We start from the raw sequence: 19,917 nt of genomic DNA on the forward strand, positions 1-19,917 counted from the left end.
TTTGTTCTTCAAAATACCTCGATAGTTTGCAACTGTCACCATAGTACGGTTTGGAACACAATCAATTAATGGTCAGGCCATTGTTGCCCCAAAATGTGGCCACCATCATTTTTTTGCCAATAGCCTTTACCTGGAATTATCTCAGTGGCTGGGAGTCTAACTGGTACTTGAAAAATGACACTCATGTTTTATCCCTTGTCACAGCTATTGAAAAAGGAATCTCATTCATGCCGCCATCATGCATCAACAATGACTGGCAAATTGCCATGTGCAGAGCTATGACATTTATCGGGATTTGCGACACACTCCTGGAAGACATTTTCCGCATTTTCTGGTCATCTTGCACAGATCCCACAGAAATGCCATCTGCAGATGAAAGTATCTTGTTATTCGGCAATTCACACTCACATTGTACTGATGGCCAAACATTTTATATCTGATGACGGTGCACAAGGCATCACTGGAATGATTCCTATGTTACTAAACCACTTAGCAATCGACACCATTTTTTTGTTATTGAACAAAAATAAGGCTGGAATAAAATTATTTTGAAAGGAGGAAGGTGACTTATTTTGAGCGATAATCAGTGGTTACTTGGGGCAATCATCTACAGCTCAAACCAATTTATCAATAGAAATATAGAGCTTAAATAAAGTCATCATACAGACCAGAATGAGTACATCATGAATACTAAACAAATCAGAAAATCAGGCTATGGCTACATATTATTAATGAACTTTTATTTTATTTTTGGATTCAGATTTTGATTTATCTAAGTAAGGCTACAGTGTTATAACAGTTACGGGGCTATTGTACAATATCACATCATACATAAATATTGATCACAAATTTCTATTTATTTCATCTAATAGCATCAATAATGAAATTTTAAAGAAGGGGGAAACTGAAGGAAAGAGGGGAGAAGAGGAAGGAGGAACTAAAGTCCTAATTTCAATAAAGCTTTCTGTGACAGGTCTCATTTTACGGAAATAGAGAGGTAGAACTCATTTAGAATAGAAAGTACCTACCTTAACATGTACTGACAAGAAGCATCCAATATTAGATCAATGTGTGGGTGTTTGGATCCATTGTATAATGCTGGCTTTGGTGACTGCAGTTTCACCTTCAAGGGGGTTGCTGACTTACCGCTAAAACATTAGTGAGATACAATTTTCTTAGGGGTCACCCGAACTTAACAAGGTAAACAGTTGATTTTTTTCTGTGCTGGAGCATTAACAACTTAGGAAAAATGTTAAATTAGAGAAAATGATATTAAAATGTCAAAGAAAATTTATCAGAACAGTTATTTAAAAAATATAACACGGTGTAGAATAAAAAGTAGTAATCTGATACATAGATTTCACTGTACTTATTGCAGAAAGCACTGATCAATAAACATAATGATAAATTATTTTTATAATTATTACACATACATTGAGACATACCTTCCCTGTTTCACACACACAAATATATAAAAAAGTAAAGACTGTGGTGAAAGTCCGTGACTGAGCTACTGCTCTGACTGTAGGCAGAGTTCAGCCTTTCTTCAGTGTGACACTAGCAGGGTGATGGTGGGGAGGGGGGGGGGGCATTGCCCCAGCCACCTTTTACCCCTGGGAGAGATCCCCAGTACTCATCTGCTAGTAGGTTAACTGGACCTGGGGTCATCCCGGAGGGACTGGTATGGGGAAAAAATCACCACCCCTATCTGAGACTGAAAACATATAAAAGATGTATAGAGATGCTCCAATTTTATTCCATAAATAGAACCCATATTTAATTATGCCCCTAAAAATTATGTTGTAAAATACAGACTTTAATGTATGAGATCTTGTAAATAAATATTACATTACTTTCTCTTTGCTGCCAGTAGAAGAGTCAAAAACAATATTTATGATTTGGTAGAAAATAACTGTGTCCCTATCTACTTCAACAAGTTAATTTTTATTTGCACTTTCAAAGCTTAAATACACTTTTTTGCATAACAAGAATAACATTTTTGGTAGTAAGAAAAATGTCACACTTCCTTGACATTTTCATGTCTGATAATTTGGTTTATTCCTCTTTGCTGTCTCAACCATTATTCCTTGTGTAGGCATTCATCATGAAATGATAGAAGATAAAGAGAAAAAAAACATATATTGTTTGCTGAATTCAGTTAACTGTTGGTACTAAAAAGTAATTTAAGTTATAAACACTTAAATCAAAGTGACAGAGACATTACTTTAGTTTAGGAGCAATGTTTTGTAGCCATTAACAGTAAAGGCAAGCAATTTGCCATGACATTTGAAAAATCTGAGGTTAATAGCTGAAGGAAGTGGCTTGATACACTGTTATTAGATAATCCATTCAGCTGTTTTGTTCACACTGTTTACTTCATGAAAGATTTGAGACCTACACAATTTCAGCTTCAGATATGTCTGCAGCAGCCCGACTCGACCACAACACTGGAGTACATAAAGTTATCCAAAATGCAACCATTTCGAAAATCAGTAGTACTACCTATGAAAAAGCAAACCATAATGAAAAGCTCTCTTGACAACTGCGCTGATGTCTTGACAATTGTACTGTTGTTGAAGTCAGAATGAAAGCCTACAGCCAGAAAATCCCTACATACCTGTGTGTGTGTGTGTCTGCACAACGTATGATAGTTCTTGTGTGCATCCAATGCAAAGGCCCGACACAGCAACCAAAGTTTCATATTTGAAAAATTTTAATTTAGTTTTTCCATTTTCACTTTTACTTCTTGTTAAACTGGAGAAGTAAATTCTTTGCACAATGTCAGACATAACTACCTATAAATGAAACAGGTACAAGCCCCTTAATACCTAACTGATGAGCAAAATTTGTCCCCCTCCCCTCCAACCCCCAACAGTTTATTGTTTTAAGATAAACACAAAAATAAGAGATCCATTACTTATCTGCTTAAAATTTGAATATAGAAATTTGAAAAGCACATATTTGAATATAACAAACATGCAGACTGCACTATAAAAGTACATTTGCAGGCTGCAGCATTTTAAGTATTCAGCTCAACTTACGTCACAAGTTTATGAACTGCTTCCTTATTCCATGGCACATAAAACTTTGCAACTGCTTGGTGTGCACCACTGCGGCAAGTAACAGGTTTTATATAAAGTAGATATGCTTGCCACAGCTTTTCCAGATCTGGCAAATAAAATCGGTAATGCAATGCCTTCTCATCTGTCAGTTTTGGTAATATACTAACTGGACGTGAGAATGGAAGTAAAGGTGGCAATGGGACTACAAAATGTCGCTCTGATGAATGGACATCTATATGAAGCTGCAGCTGAAAGATACAAAAAACATAATAAGTATAAGATAAAACTCTGGAACAGTAGATTTTAGATACATTTGATCAACAGATCAAGTCATTGCAAAGATTTTCATGTTTTTTTTTTTTAATTTTTTTGCTGAATACTATGTCTTGTTGTAAAATGATGTACCAATGTTTACGCCGCTGCTGTAAGTGCCCTTGATCAAGACATCAGGGATATTACATACCCTGAAGAGGGCTATCTACAATAGTGGCCCAAACACTAATACATCATTTTAAAATATGATGTGGTCTGCAACATGCAAAAATTTTCTGCAGATTGATGTCAGCTAATAAAATCAATGAAAATACATTACAAAGATAATGACTGAATTGCTTTACAGTAAACTTGTTCATTCTTTTTCTAACAGTTTGTCGTGAAGGAGAACATTTAAGTGTGTGGAATATTTCAAGGTACACATTAATAAAGAGAAGCATCTATTAAAAACTAATTCTTTACAATATATTAACAATTAATTTTCATTAATTGTCTATACATACAATCCACATTCTTTTTGCTAACCAAAATCTGCATCCTGTAATAATATGTGGAAATACTAGTAAAGATTTCTTTAGTAAGCATGGCCTCTAACTCTAAAATTATATAGAGAGAATGATGGATACTGTTCATGTTTGCAAGTTTCAGCAGTCACGTTTAAAGCTGATCATGGGATAACATGAGTAACAGCCACAAAGATAAGAGTTCCAGCCATTACTGCCTCAACAGCCAGCGTAAGATGTTATAGAGAATGTTAAGTTACTTGGCTACTCCAAGAACCAGATTTTGGCGGCATTAAAGAAAAAATATGTTCATCATCTAGAATGGGCTGTGATGAGAGAATGAAGCAAGGAACACAGTGAAAGTTTCATGTTGACTAAGGCATGAAAATTTTCATGCATATATTAATTGTGTAATGATGTATAACTAAGTGGGCATATCTATCAATTTGTTCACTATTAACACAGTGTACTCTATAACTCATTTTGACATTGTTTCAGCTTATATACTAGGTCATGAACTGCCAGTACTGGATAATTTTGCTTAAGCTATCGTGCTGTTCCTATGGCTGTGCAATGTAGTTGGAGCTCGGATTTTTTGAAGCACATTTAAAAAGACATGAGGAAATTTCAACCATATCACTGTTTGACCATTGCATACAACAAAGTGTCACTGAAATAATCCAGCACTGAAAAATAAGACCACTCAAAGTGAAAAATACATCACTCTCTGATGATGGTATACCAGTCAGATTTTACATTGAAGGCACTCTGGAATGAAAGCCACATTTAGCTCTTATTTATTGAGAATGTCTCCAGCAATAAACAATTCTATGTCTGGAAAAGAATGTAGGTCACACCTATTTAAAGGAAAAGTACAAGAGTGAACGGATTGAATTACAGACACAAGCTGCCACTTAGGGCACTAGGCTGGAAGGGGCACAACAACTATAAGATTTCTATACAGACCATATCACAATTAGTAGCAGCAGCTTCGAGCACCAAGCTGAAAGGGAATCGCAAGTCAGAGATTTGAATAAGTGTGTCTCAGAAGTAATAGCGAAAAATGACATGGGTAAAAGTGTACGATAGAAAATAGGGAGGGTGGGAGACGGGTGTGGGGAGAGGTGGACATGAGTTGAACGAAAAATTGCTCAGGTGGAAAACTGTTCTCAAACCTGCTATTGATCAATATATAATATCTGTCTGTTGCACGATCCTAGAAGCTCAGAGAGTATGTCATTCTTAGAAGAAAAGAAACTTTTCTCAAGGAATAATATGGATACAGAAAACACTTGTACCAAGACAGCTAATTTATTCACACAAAATGTCTTTGACGTAGTTGATACTGATTACTGTTAACTGTATGGCAGGGTCAAGTAATAATCAATGTACAACCATATGGAGTATCTTTAGAAAGATGTGGATGTCTTGAAGAACATGGCTAATGAAAACAGTACATTATACTAGATAATGAAAGTTCATCAGAAATGAAAGAAACACTGGAAACATAACAGCACTGGTAATATTCTCCATCAATAGAAACAGTTTATAAGAGAAGGAGCACTTTCAGATTGTTTACTGGTGGTGCTGTTATCTGCAGCTGAACAATTGTAAGAAAATGCAATACCACTTAGGGAGTATTTCAACATATTGTACTGAATGCCAGCTGTCTTTAAAATTAAATAAACGAAATATAAAGTGTATAACAAAGAGAAAAAATCCTGCAGTACCCTATTACATGATTTATGGTAATCTTCTAGAGCCTGATATGCCATCTGAATATCTCAGAGTAACATAAAGAAATGATATGAAATAGTATAATCACATGAAATCAGCAATGTGAATGGAAGACTAGACACATAGGTAGGGTTCTGGATGAATGCAGCATACCTATATAGGAAATGCAAGAGTAAATAATGTTAGGCAGTGAAGAGGACTACTCAATAGCACAAGCACTGCATCGTTGACCACAAATGGGAAAGTAAACTTGCTAACTTCTGGAATCAATTCTTTCTTGCACTAGAGTGTAGACACCCTGTCCTCATTCCTTCACAACATCACACCATCTCTCCTACCTGCTTCACCTGGTCCTCCTCAACCCAACGTTCCATCTTCATGGTCATTGAGTGCCACCTCTCTGATGTCTCCATCCATACCCCTGTCCGTATTAAACCCACGAACCACCAACAGTACCTGTATTTTGACAGCTGCCATCCCTTCCACTCCAAAAAATCTCTCCCAAACAGCCTGGCCACATGTGGGCAGTGTATCTGTATTGACAAGAGCTGTCTTGCCCAAAATGCTGAAAGTCTCATGAGCGCCATCACTGAAAGGCACTGCCTCTACCTCCCCTGCACCCAAAGCTACACTAAAAACATATATACCATGTGATATCTTCACACAGATACTGCCTACAGGAAAATTAAAGAGACCTTTGGAGAAAAGAGAACAACTGACATGAATATCAAGAGCTCAGATCCAGTTCTAAGCAAAGGAGGGAAAGCAGAAAGGTGGAAGGAGTATATAGAGGGTCTATACAGGGGTGATGTTCCTGAGGACAATATTATGGAAATGGAAGAGGAGGTACATGAAGATGAAATGTGAGATATGATTCTGCGTGAAGTGTTTGACAGAGCACTGAAAGACCTGAGTCGAAACAAGGCCCCAGGAGTAGAGAACATTCCATTAGAACTACTGACAGACTTGGGAGAGCCAGTCCTGACAAAACTCTACCATCTGGTGAGCAACATGTATGGGACAGGCAAAATTCCCTTAGACTTCAAGAAGAATATAATAATTCCAATCCCAAAGAAAGCAGGAGTTGACAGATGTGAAAATTACTGAACTGTCAGTTTGATGAGCCACAGCTGCAAAATACTAATGCGAATTCTTTACAGACAAATGGAAAAACTGGTAGAAGTCAACCTTGGGGAAGATCACTTTGGATTCCGTAGAAATGCTGGGACACGTGAGGCAATACTGACTCTACGACTTTTCTTAGAAGAAAGATTAAGGAAAGGCAAACCTACGTTTCTAGCATTTGTAGACTTAGAGAAAGCTTTTGACAATGTTGACTGGAATAATCTCTTTCAAATTCTGAAGGTGGCAGGGGTAAAATACAGGTAGCGAAAGGTTATTTACAATTTGTACAGAAAGCAGATGGCAATTTTAAGAGTCAAGGGACTTGAAAGGGAAGCAGTGGTTGGGAAGGGAGTGAAACAGGGTTGTAGCCTCTCCCCAATGCTATTCAATCTGTATATTGAGCAAGCAGTAAAGGAAACAATAGAAAAGTTTGGAGTAGGTATTAAAATCCATGGAGAAGAAATAAAAACTTTGAGGTTCGCCGATGACATTGTAATTCTGTCAGAGACAGCAAAGGACTTGGAACAACAGTTGAATGGTATGGACAGTGTCTTGAAAGAAGGGTATAAGATGAACATCAACAAAAGCAAAGCGAGGATAATGGAATTTAGTTGAATTAAGTCCGGTGATGCTGAGGGAATTAGATTAGGAAACGAGACACTTAAAGTAGTAAAGGAGTTTTGCTATTTGGGAAGCAAAATAACTGATGATGGTCGAAGTAGAGAGGATATAAAATGTAGACTGTCAATGGCAAAGCGTTTCTGTAGAAGAGAAATTTGTTAACATCGAGTATTGATTTAAGTGTCAGGAAGTAGTTTCTGAAGTATTTCTGAAGTATTTGCATGGAGTGTAGCAGTGTATGGAAGTGAAACATGGACGATAAATAGTTTAGACAAGAAGAGAATAGAAGCTTCTGAAATGTGATGCTACAGAAGAATGATGATGATTAGATGGGTAGATCACATAACTAATGAGGAGGTATTGAATAGTATTGGGGAGAAGAGGAGTTTGTGGCACAACTTGACTAGAAGGAGGGATCGGTTGGTAGGACATGTTCTGAGGCATGAAGGGATCACCAATTTAGTACTGGAGGGCAGTGTGGAGGGTAAAAATAGTAGAGGGAGACCAAGAGATGAATACACTAGGCAGATTCAGAAGGATGTGGGCTGCAGTAGGTACTGGGAGATGAAGAAACTTGCACAAGATAGAGTAGCATGGAAAGCTGCATCAAACCAGTCTCAGGACTGAAAACCACAACAACATTTTCACATCCCCCCAATCCTTCCACCACCCCAAGAAAAAGCTACAAAGGAGTGCCCCCCCCCCCCCCCCCCTTCACCCAGTGTCATACGGGACTGGAACAACTGAATCATAACTGAATCATATCCTTTCCCAGGGTTTTGATAATCTACCATCATGTCCTGAAATGAGGGACATCCTACCCAAGATCCTTCCCCTCTCCCCTACAGTGGTTTTCTGCTGCCCACCCAACTTACACAACATCCAAGTCCATACCTGTAACACTCCCACTCCCAACTTGTCCAATCCAATCAACCAGCACTTCCTACTCCATTCCTGTCACAGGCTCAACCTACCCCACAACAGGCAGGCCCACCTCTGATAACAGATTTTGATTCAGTACTGCACCTATGCTTATTGTCAAAAGTACGATCAAATGGGATATCAAGTGAAATTTATGAGTGGATTGAGGACTTTTTATTAGAGAGGACACAGCATGTTAGCCTTGATGGAGAATCATAATTGGATGTAGAAGTAACTTCAGATGTGTCCCAAGGAAGTGTGTGGGACCCTTGCTATTCATATAGCATACTAATTACCTTGCAGACAATATTACTAGTAAAATCAGGCTTTTCACAGATGATGCATTTATCTATAACGAAGCACTATCTGAAAGAAGCTGCACAAATATTCAGTCAGATCTTGATAAGATTTCAATATGATGCAGAGACTGGCAACTTGCTCTAAATGTTCAGAAATGTAAAATTTTCCACTTAACCAAAGAAAAAAAAGTAGTGTTCTATGACTATAATATCAATGAATCACTGTGGGAATCGGCCAACTCATACAAATACCTGGGTGTTACACTTTGTAGGGATGTGAAACGGAATGATCACATAGGTCAGTCATGGGTATAGCAGATGGCAGACTTTGTTTATTGGTAGAATACTGGGGAAGTGCAATCAGTCTACAAAGGAGGTTGCTTACAAATCACTTGTGTGACCAGTTCTAAAATATTGCTCAAGAGTGTGGGACCCATACCAAATAGGACTAACAGAGGATATTGAATGTATGCAGAGAAGAGCAGCACAAATGGTCACAGGTTTGTTTAATCCATGGGAGTGTGTCACAGAGGTACTGAAGGAACTGAACTGGAAGACTCTTGAAGATAGACATAAACTATCCCAAGAAAGTCTATTAATAAAGTTTCAAGAATCGCCTTAAAATGATTTTGTCTAGGAATATATTACAATCCCTTACATATTGCTCACATAAAAACCATGAGGATAAGATTAGAATAGTTACTGCATGCTTAGAGGCATTCAATTGTCCTTCCTGTGCTTTATATGTGAATGGCAGAGGAAGAAACCCTTACACCTCATGATTGCAGGTTACAGATGTAGATATAGATGTAGATGTAGAATAGGTGCACTGCTAAACTGTGGCCAAGAACGAAGTTGCCTAACCAGTGTCACGACATGCAACAAAGCACAACTTGCTTAATTTCAGTGGCTGTTTCACAACCTGGGCCATCTGAACCCTTCCCTCTATCACCAGCTTTTACGAACTACACGGCTGGGAGTTATCCTTGAAACACATTCTTCACTCCTGTAACTCTTCTGGCCTCCATCTCTATTAACCCATTGTCCCCACACTCTTCAGCCAATAGTTTTCCCTTCCTCTGTCCTATCACCCACACCCAGTTCACATTTCCATGACATCTTCAATGTGTGCCACTCCCCGCCGACTACAGAACATGCCCAGCACATGCCTCACCCACAAACCTGCCTCAGGCTTTCCTAGCCAGCAAACTGGCTACCTCCCTCTGAACTGCAAGCTACATACCCCAAACCCCTCATCTTGCCTCCTGCCTCTCTCTCCCCCTATCCACCCCAACCCATCTGACACAACCTACACCCAACACTGCCCAACTGCAGAAGTGCTATCATGGCACAGAAAGTAGCTGGGACTATTAGGGGCATAGGGGTGTGTGTGTGTGTGTGTGTGTGTGTGTGTGTGTGTGTGTGTGTGTGTGTGTGTCCCTTACTCCTAAAATTATTTACAGTCTGTCAGAACTCTTCTACTATAAATGCCTTTGGAATTATTATTGAACAGGGATGATAACAGTTTTTGAAAGAATTTAGCATGGACTGCTAGGATCTCAGTAGGTCAGCGTAGCCCATACAAAAGTGTGAGAGAGATGCTCAATGAACTTAAATGGGAAATTGGGAGAAATGGCAGTTTCGTTCTCGAGAAATTTAGGGCACTGGTTATCAAGGCAGTTTAGAGAAAAATTCCACTGCAGCCATCACAAATCAACCACAAGGTTCATGACATCTACATCTACATCTACATTTATCCACACTCCGCAAGCCACCTGACGGTGTGTGGCGGAGGGTACCCTGAGTACCTCTATCGGTTCTCCCTTCTATTCCAGTCTCATATTGTTCGTGGAAAGAAGAATTGTCGGTATGCTTCTGTGTGGGCTCTAATCTCTCTGATTTTATCCTCATTGTCTCTTCGCGAGATATACGTAGAAGGGAGCAATATACTGCTTGACTCTTCGGTGAAGGTATGTTCTCAAAACTTTAACAAAAGCCAGTACCGAGCTACTGAGCATCTCTCCTGCAGAGTTTTCCACTGTAGTTTATCTATCATCTCCGTAACACTTTCGCGATTGCTAAATGATCCTGTAACGAAGCGCGCTGCTCTCCGGTGGATCTTCTCTATCTCTTCTATCAACCCTATCCGGTGTGCATCCTACACCGCTGAGCAGTATTCACGCAGTGGGCAAACAAGTGTACTGTAACCTACTTCCTTTGTTTTCGGATTTCATTTCCTTAGGATTCTTCCAACAAATCTCAGTCTGGCATCTGCTTTACCGACGATCAACTTTATATGATCATTCCATTTTAAATCACTCCTAATGCGTACTCCCAGATAATTTATGGAATTAACTGCTTCCAGTTGCTGACCTGCTATTTTGTAGCTAAATGATAAGGGATCTATCTTTCTATGTATTCGCAGCACATTACACTTGTCTACATTGAGATTCAACTGCCATTCCGTGCACCATGCATCAATTCGCTGCAGATCTTCCTGCATTTCAGTACAATTTTCCATTGTTGCAACCTCTCGATACACCACAGCATCATCTGCAAAAAGCCTCAGTGAACTTCCGATTTCATCCACCAGGTCATTTATGTATATTGTGAATAGCAACAGTCCTATGACACTCCCCTGCGGCACACCTGTAATTACTCTTACTTCGGAAGACTTCTCTCCATTGAGGATGACATGCTGCGTTCTGCTATCTAGGAACTCCTCAATCCAATCACACAATTGGTCTGATAGTCCGTATGCTCTTACATAACATAACATAATGCATCCTGTAGTACCTATAAATGAAATTAAGGGATGCACAGTACCAAAGATTTTTGCCAGTGCAAAAGATATGAGAGTTTAGGATGCATACCAAGGAACATGCACAGTCATTCATTGCCTCACTCGGTATTCATTCATTCATGTACATAATTTTACTGTTAACTGACTGAGGATCATTAAAATTAATGAAACTCAAGTTTTTCTAATGTGTTTATCTGACATGTTCCACACCCAGAAGGAGCCCCTCTTTTGTGGGTCTATGGAATGAATAATTAATCTAATCTAATCTAAGAAATGGAATAGTACAAAAAGTTGCATACATTGGTATGAAGTACCTTCTGTGTTGCAGTGTGCAGTGCTATGGCTATGATGATAAATCTTTACAAAGAACTCTCAATTAGAAGAAAGCCAAAGGCAAGACATGGGAAGAGGACTTAGCACCATGACAGTTTGTGTTTTTTCAACTTGTAAAGAGTGTGATTGATCAAATCAGGAAGATCCTCTGACATAAATGTCTGAAGCCAATTTTTTTCGGGCAAGCCCAAAATGTAAGACCAATCAGAACTGCTACACACTGCTGGAGCATTTGACATTATGTGTAAGTGTAACAAAGCATACAGAAGGGATACAGGTTGTGGAGTTAACGAAAGCTTAAAAGAGACTAAACAATATGAGTGCCTCAAGCAAACCAGCAAGTCAGATGTAAATGAACACAGCAAAAACTGTGGTCAGAATATAGGCCTCACAAATTCTCTTATTTTAGCAAAAGCCTCTTATCAATGTAAATGAAAAGTCAGAGGCAATACAGATTGCTAAATGCCCCAACAGTCAGTACTATAAGCATGTTACTGGTGAATGCAAATATAAACTAACAATCTGTCTCTCACACATCAGCCCACTGATATAACAATAAACACTTCCATCATCATGACAATGTAATTAAATAGTTAGTCATCAACAGCAATGTGATAGATATGGAAAATGCTGCGTTTCTAGGTGCTGCAGTCCGGAACCGCAGGACTGCTACAGTCGCAGGTTCGAATCCTGCCTCGGGCATGGATGTGTGTGATGTCCTTAGGTTAGTTAGGTTTAAGTAGTTCTAAGTTCTAGGGGACTGATGACCTAAGATGTTAAGTCCCATAGTGCTCAGAGCCATTTGAACATTTATTTTGGAAAATGCTGTCTGTAAATTAGAAAATGCCAGTGCAAAGCAGTTCCCAAAAGAAGATTTCAACAGGAAAGCTGAAACATTAGTTAGGAAGATTCTGCAAGAATGATGCAGTACCATGCCTAAGTGGTTTTAAAATCTTTTGCAACAGCTGTGCAAATCTACATTCTTATGTGATCTGTTTTAATATTTATGAGGAGTTGTTTAATAGATTACAATTACCATTTGCATTGAAAGGGAATCGTAGGTAAGAGTCAAGTATGTGCTGTGCAGTGCCCATGTGTCTTTTTATTCTAACTACCCATGTTACCTGCTCACATGTGACAACACTGAATGGCAAGCACGAAATAGATCGAAGGAAATCTTCCATGATAGCTCCACATATTTCCCATCCAAATTCCCATACTATATTATTTTTATAATACCAATTTTATCCTTCTTATCCTCGATTGCTGAAAGAGTTGTTCAACATAAAGCATCCTGTAATACCTATAAATGAAATTAAGGGATGCACAGTACCAAAGATTATTGCAGTCCTTATCAGCCTCTAACAACATGTCTCATACTTATGTACAAGACAAACTTTTTATTCAACAGATTTTAAAAAATCTTAATATAAAGAAATATTCTTGGGCAGATGACAGAGGATGGGTGCAAACAAGATATATCAGCATAATTGCTTACAATATTGGTAACATCATGTACTCAGCAGTAGTGGCAGACACAATAATTGCACCTCAAAAACCACAGCTCTGTAACAGGATGCAAAGGATGGAACAAATATTAGGGTTTTTAACAGCCAGTCAAACAGTATGTATATAAATGCATTTAGCTATTGCTGAAATACAAACTATGCATATGGGAAAACTGTATCTACACTCATGCTCATAAATTAAGGATAATTGCAGAATGTGGGGCCACACAACGTGGCACTACACAAAACTGGTGCTAATAGCATAGCACATAGGGTACACACATGACACAGATTTGTAAGCCCACAGTATTGGTGATAAGTAGAGAAAACTGTCCCAAAACACATGTGCTACAAAACGCCACTGTTTCCTGAGCATGTACCCCAACGTCAATATGGGATATGATCACCATTCACACACACAATGGGTTGGCATACTCTGGATCAGGTGGTCGAGCAGCTGCTGGGGCATAGCCTCGCAGCTGCTGCGGTATAGCCTTGCATTCTTGCACCAGTGCCTGTAGGAGCTACTGAAGTGCCATAGGGGTTTGAAGACATCGGCTGAGAGCTGTTATAACCTTTAATCACCAATAATTGCGTGGATATTCAGACACACTCACTTAGAAAAATAGCTGGTTACATGATAACAACTCAGTATCTCTTATTCGACTGCCGTACCGTGACATTGGGCCGGCGCCGTTCGTAGCTAGGTGGTGCTCCCGCACTCAGCCGAGTTGCGGAGCGCCTCTATCACCGTTTGTGCGTACTGTCGTGGCAGCACTGTTAAATGTCGTGTCACTGTCACACCACTTTCCCCCCCCCTTGGAAAAAGAGAGAGAGAGAGAGAGAGAGAGAGAGAGAGAGAGAGAGAGAGAGAGAGAGAGAGAGAGAGAGAATGGTCAAAAATGTCCAGGACGGAAGCTCGTGCATGTGTCGTGGACCTGGGGTTGTGCTCCAGCGAGATGGGTCCCGGAGAAGGTGGCGTCGCAACTGGGGCCCTTTCCGGCGTACTCGGAAGCAGTAGCAATGTCGGCTGCATCAACATGTACGGTAGATTGGGTGCAGCGACAGGACTGGCTTCTCGGGCTGGTGGAGGCGAAGGAAGGGGCGGTGGCACCGGCGTAGCCACCACTCGTGGGCGCATCTGGTCATAATGGCGAACAACCATACCATCGTCCGTACGTATTTCACAAAGCCGGCGGCCGCGAAGAGCCTTGACCACCCCTGGAATCCATTTAGGGCGAGATCCATACCCTCGTGCCCACACGTCAGCACCCACCGAGTATTTTCCCGCACTAGGGGGACACAGCACGCCTGACGGTGAAGCAGGTGCAGCGCGGGTGGCAGCCACGCAAGAGTTCAGCAGGGCTGCGATCACCCAGAGGCGTGAAGCGATAAGAACTCAGAAATTGCAGCAGAGTGTCACCTGTGGAAAAATCACTAAGGAATTTTTTCATCTGGCTTTTGAAAGTGCGATCAAGGCACTCGACCTCCCCATTCGATTGTGGATGGAAGGGCGGTGCTGTGACATGATGAATCCCTTGTCCAGTACAAAAATCACGGAAGGCCTGCGAAGAGAACTGAGGGCCATTGTCCGTGACGATCGTGGATGGAAGACCTTCTAGCGCAAAGATTTTGGACAAAGCCAGCGTCGTCGCCACAGTGGTGGGCGACAGACATCGAACAACAAACAGAAACTTCAAGAAGGCGTCAATCAACAGTAGCCAATAAGTACTGAGGAAGGGGCCAGCAAAGTCAGCATGCACCCGTTCCCATGGCTGCGCTGGATCAGGCCACGAAGAGGGCATTGTACGAGGTGCAGCCAGTTGTTGAGCACACTGAACACATGCAGCAACCATGTGGGCGATGTCCAAATCAACACCGGGCCAATAAACGTGCCTGCAGGCCAGGGACTTAGTCCGAGAAATACCCCAATGGCCTTCATGCAACAGTTTGAGAACATCTTTCCGAAGAGAGGCTGGCACCTCGACCCGTGGAGATGCGCCATCCGTGGCCAGAAGAACAACACTATCACGAACAGACAAACGAAGGCGCAAGGCATGGTAGTTGCGAAGGGGATCTGATGCCTGGCCCTTGGTCCTGTCCGGCCAACTGCGTTGAACAAAACCGATCACCTGACGCAGGACCAGGACCCGCGCAGTAGCCGACGCGACCTGCGAACCTGTAAGTGGAAAACCCTCGACCGCACGACGTTCTTCCTCATCAATGTGGAAACAGAGTAGTTCATCACGATCGAAAACCGGGTCGGGGCCCATCGGCAATCGCGACAATGCATCAGCGTTGGCGTACTGGGCCGTGGGGCGATAGTGAATCTCATAGTGAAAACGAGACAAGTATAAGGCCCAACATTGCAGGCGGTGAGCTGCCTTATCCGGAAGCGAATCCCAGCGGCTCGTGGTCGGTGATGAGGTGAAACTTAGAACCATACAAAAAAACGCTGAACTTTTTAGAGCATAAATGATAGCAAGTGCCTCCTTTTCGATTTGAGAGTAACGCCATTGCGCATCGTTGAGGGTCTTGGAAGCATAGGCGATGGGTCGTTCCGACCCATCCTCATACCGATGGGCGAGAACAGCCCCTTGGCCATACTGTGACGTGTCAGTTGCCAGAACCAAGTGCTGATCCGGACGGAATGTGGCAAGACAAGGTGCCGACTGCAAATGAGTCTTCAGGCGGACAAAAGCCTGCTCTCACTTGTCGGACCAACAGAAAGGGACATTTTTGCATAACAGCTGATGCAGAGGATGAGCTACCACCACCGCGGATGGAATGAATTTGTGATAATAAGCAATCTTGCCTAGAAACGCCTAAACTTCTTTGACCGTAGATGGCCGGGGTACAGCGTTAATGGTCGCAACGTGCTGACGTATACCCTCACGGGACAAGTGGAAACCAAGATACACAATGGAGGGTTGGAAGAACTGTGACTTGTCCAGATTGCACCCCAACCCAGCCGAATGCAAAACCCGAAACAGTGAACGCAAATTGCGAAGGTGCTCCTCAGTGGAGGCCCCCGTGACAACAATGTCATCCAGATAGTTTATGCAGCCGGGAACGGAAGCTGTGAGCTGTTCCAAAAACTGCTGAAAAATGGCTGGCACGCTAGCGACGCCAAATGGTAACCGCTGGTATTGATACAACCCACAAGGAGCGTTGATGACGAGAAATTCCTTGGAAGAAGCATCCAACGGCAACTGATGATACGCCTCCGATAAGTCAAGTTTGGAAAAGAACTGGCCCCCAACGAGCTTGGTAAATAGCTCCTCAGGACGGGGAAGAGGATAAGTGTCAATAAGGCTCTGACCGTTGACAGTGGCTTTAAAATCACCACACAATCGCAGACTCCCATTTGGTTTGGAAACCACCACGATTGGCGATGGCCATTCGCTGGAGGTAACAGGAAGGAGAATCCCTGAAGCTGTTAACCTGTCTATCTCAGCCTTGAAAGGTGCACGCAATGCCACCGGAATAGGGCGTGCATGGAAAAACTTAGGGCGAGCTGTAGGTTTAAGAGTAATGTGGGCTTCAAAATCCTTGGCACAACCCAGACCAGCAGAGAAAACGGACGAAAATTCAGAACACAATCCATCCAGCTGTTGATACGGAATAACCTCAGATATGAGGTGCACATCATCATCAATGGAGAACCCGAACAACTGAAAAGCATCATAACTGAAGAGGTTTTCAGTGCCCGCATGATCCACCACATAAAACGTGAGGGGCCTAACAACAGACTTGTAGGCAGTGAAAGCATCAAACTGGCCAATGATAGGAATTTTCTGTTTATTTTAAGTTCTCAGATTTCGCGTAACTGGAGACAAGGGAGGGGAGCCCAACTCCAGATACGTGAGAGAATTAATGAGAGTTACTGCAGAGCCAGTGTCCACTTGCATGCGAATGTCTTTATCCAGAACACGAACAGTAACAAACAACTTATTTGTTTGAGAAAGCACACAGTGAACATCCGTGTCTGATGCCTCGTCCTCGTCGACAGGAACTTTAGGGGACTGACACACAGAAGCAATATGGCCTTTTTTCCTACATGAATTACACGTGGCCCAACGTTTTGGACACGCGGCCCTGTCATGCTGTACGAAACAACGTGGACAAGAAGGAAGTGCAGAACGAACCTGCTTCTGTGGTTGCTGTTTTCACTGCGAGCGTTGTGGCCCAACACGATGTAGTTTACGCGAGTGAACCACCGCCACATCTTCGTTCTCCTGTGAAACAGACAAATTGTCCGTGTCGAAAGTTGACTGTACAGCGCCTACATCACACCACGAGTCTATCTGAGCACCAGCAGTGTGAGACACTTCAAAGAGTTGAGCGATGCTTAGAACTTACGACAACGACAGGTTTGGCAGTTGTAGGACACGTTGCCGAACTTCTTTATCAGGAGCAAGCCTTAGAATAGCATCCCTAACCACTGAATCAGCATAAGACTCATGATGAGTGTCCGTGACAAACTGACATTTCCTACTCAGACCGTGTAGTTCCGCCGCCCAAGCCCGGTAAGATTGATGGGGCTGTTTACGACACCGGTAGAACGCCTTGCGGGCGGCAACAAAGTGGGTGTTTTTTCGGTAATAGTTAGACAATAAGTCACACATTTCTTGGAAGGACAGAGAGGCAGGTTTCCGCAGAGGGGCTAACTGAGATAGCAGCTGATAGATCCGTGGGGAAATCCAAGATAGAAATAACGACTTACACATAGGAGAGTCGACAATGCCGAAAGCCAAGAAGAGTTGCCGCAAACGCTTCTCATAATCCTCCCAGTCTTCAGCGGCCTCGTCGTAAGGAGGGAATGGAGGCGGAGAAGAGGAACACAGACGATGAGTAAGCGACGTCGACAACGCCTGAATAGCAGCTGTCAGCTGGGTTTGTTGTTCAATGAGTGCTTGCATACGCTGTTCCATGTCTGCCCCGTCACGAACACACAAATCCACAATGTAGTGAAAATATCCGACCTTGTCGCCAAAAAGTGTTATATCCTTTGATCACCAATAATTGCGTGGATATTCTAACACACTCACTTAGAAACAATAGCTGGCCACATGATAACGACTCAGTATATCTTATTCGACTGCCGTGCTGTGACGTGCGGCCGGCGCCATTCATAGCTAGGTGGCGCTCCCGCGCTCAGCCGAGTTGCGGAGCGCCTCTATCACCGTTTGCACGTACTGTCGTGGCGGCACTGTTAAATGTCATGGCACTGTCACAACAAGAGCATCCTAGATGTGCTCTATGGGGTTTAGGTCTGGAGAACAGGCTGGCCACTCCATTCGCCTGATATCTTCTGTTTCAAGGTATTCCTCCATGATGGCAGCTCGGTGGGGCCATGCGTTGTCATCCATCAAGAGGAAGATGGGACCCACTGCACCCCTGAAAAGGCGGACATACTGGTGCAAAATGATGTCGTGATACACCTGACCTGTCGCAGTTCCTCTGTCAAAGACATGCAGGGGTGTACGTGCACCAATCATAATCCCACCCCACACCATCAAACCACGACCTCCATACAGGTCCCTTTCAAGAAAATTAAGAGGTTGGTATCTGGTTCCTGGTTCATGCCAGATGAAAGCCCTACAAGAATCACTGTTCAGATTATACCTGGGCTCATCTGTGAACATATCCTGGGACCACTGTTCCAATGACCCATGTACTGTGTTCTTGACACCAGACTTTATTGGCTCTCCTGTGACCAAGGGTCAGTGGAATGTACCTTGCAGGTCTCTGGGCGAATAAACCATGTCTGTTCAGTTGTCTGTAGATTGTGTCTGGAGACAACTGTTCCAGTGGCTGCAGTATTCTACCCTCATAACATCATTAATATGTGTTCTTTGAAGCATTTTCAACACAGTCATCATTAGCACATCTGAAAATGTTTGCACACTTACTCGCTGCACTGTACTCTGACATGCACCAACACACCTCTGCATATGTGGACTGCTGCCAGTACCACTGCGCGACAATTCCAGGTCAAATGCACCGCATGTCATACCCCGAGGTGATTTAAACCGGCAAACCACCAACCAGAGCATTGTTTTATCATTACCAGCATTATCCTTAATTTATGAGCATGAGTGTATTTTGTCTCTGACCGAAAACCTTTGATTAAGAAATCCAGGTTAGGTTTTCAAATTCTCACACATTCACACAATTTGTAACCCACAACAGTAATGCATAAACAGAAGATTCCTCTTTAATTTTCATTGCAAAATATGTGATCATTGTCAAAATTTTATTAAAATTAAGATATTATGGTTTTATCACATTATACTACATAAAAATACCACTGTGAACCCAGTGTACTATGAAGAAAAATGCAGTTGGTGGGAATGTGTGAGGATTCAGTAACTTTATTGTTGTAAGTTAATCAAAACAGATAGGTGATTAAACAATTGTAATTAGAAGGTATTAAACATGAAAGTAATGACTGAATTGATAAAACAAAAATAACAGTTTGTTACAAAAACTTTACAAGTATATAAAATAGGAAATTCACTTGAAAAATATTGTTTACATTATGAGACAGAAAGGGAAGCAAAATTCCTTGTTCTGCTGATAAAAATGCTTCCAGTAGATGATAATACTCTTAGAACTACACATTCCTTCTTGCGGAAGAAAAGATGGACTGGTTGGGGAAATTAGAGGGGGGGGGGGGGGGGGGAGGGAGGAGGAGGGGGCAGGGGGGGAGCAGGCAGGTGGACAAGC

The 19,917-nt window shown here is 42.0% G+C and overlaps 1 protein-coding gene across 2 annotated transcripts in view; it reads right to left on the bottom strand.

The window, feature by feature from the left end:
• The window catches only part of LOC126334746 (GPI inositol-deacylase-like), a 158,286-nt gene that overhangs the window by 51,876 nt on the left and 86,493 nt on the right, over positions 1-19,917 (bottom strand). For both annotated transcript variants that reach the window (XM_049997307.1, XM_049997308.1), the window contains exons 8-9: positions 3,042-3,310; positions 1,029-1,148 (exon numbers count right to left, since the gene is read on the bottom strand). In XM_049997307.1, the coding sequence (XP_049853264.1) occupies positions 1,029-1,148; positions 3,042-3,310 (389 nt within the window). The remainder of the gene's footprint in view (positions 1-1,028; positions 1,149-3,041; positions 3,311-19,917) is intronic.

Source organism: Schistocerca gregaria, chromosome 2 (assembly GCF_023897955.1).
Source record: "Schistocerca gregaria isolate iqSchGreg1 chromosome 2, iqSchGreg1.2, whole genome shotgun sequence".
NCBI lineage: Eukaryota > Metazoa > Arthropoda > Insecta > Orthoptera > Acrididae > Schistocerca > Schistocerca gregaria.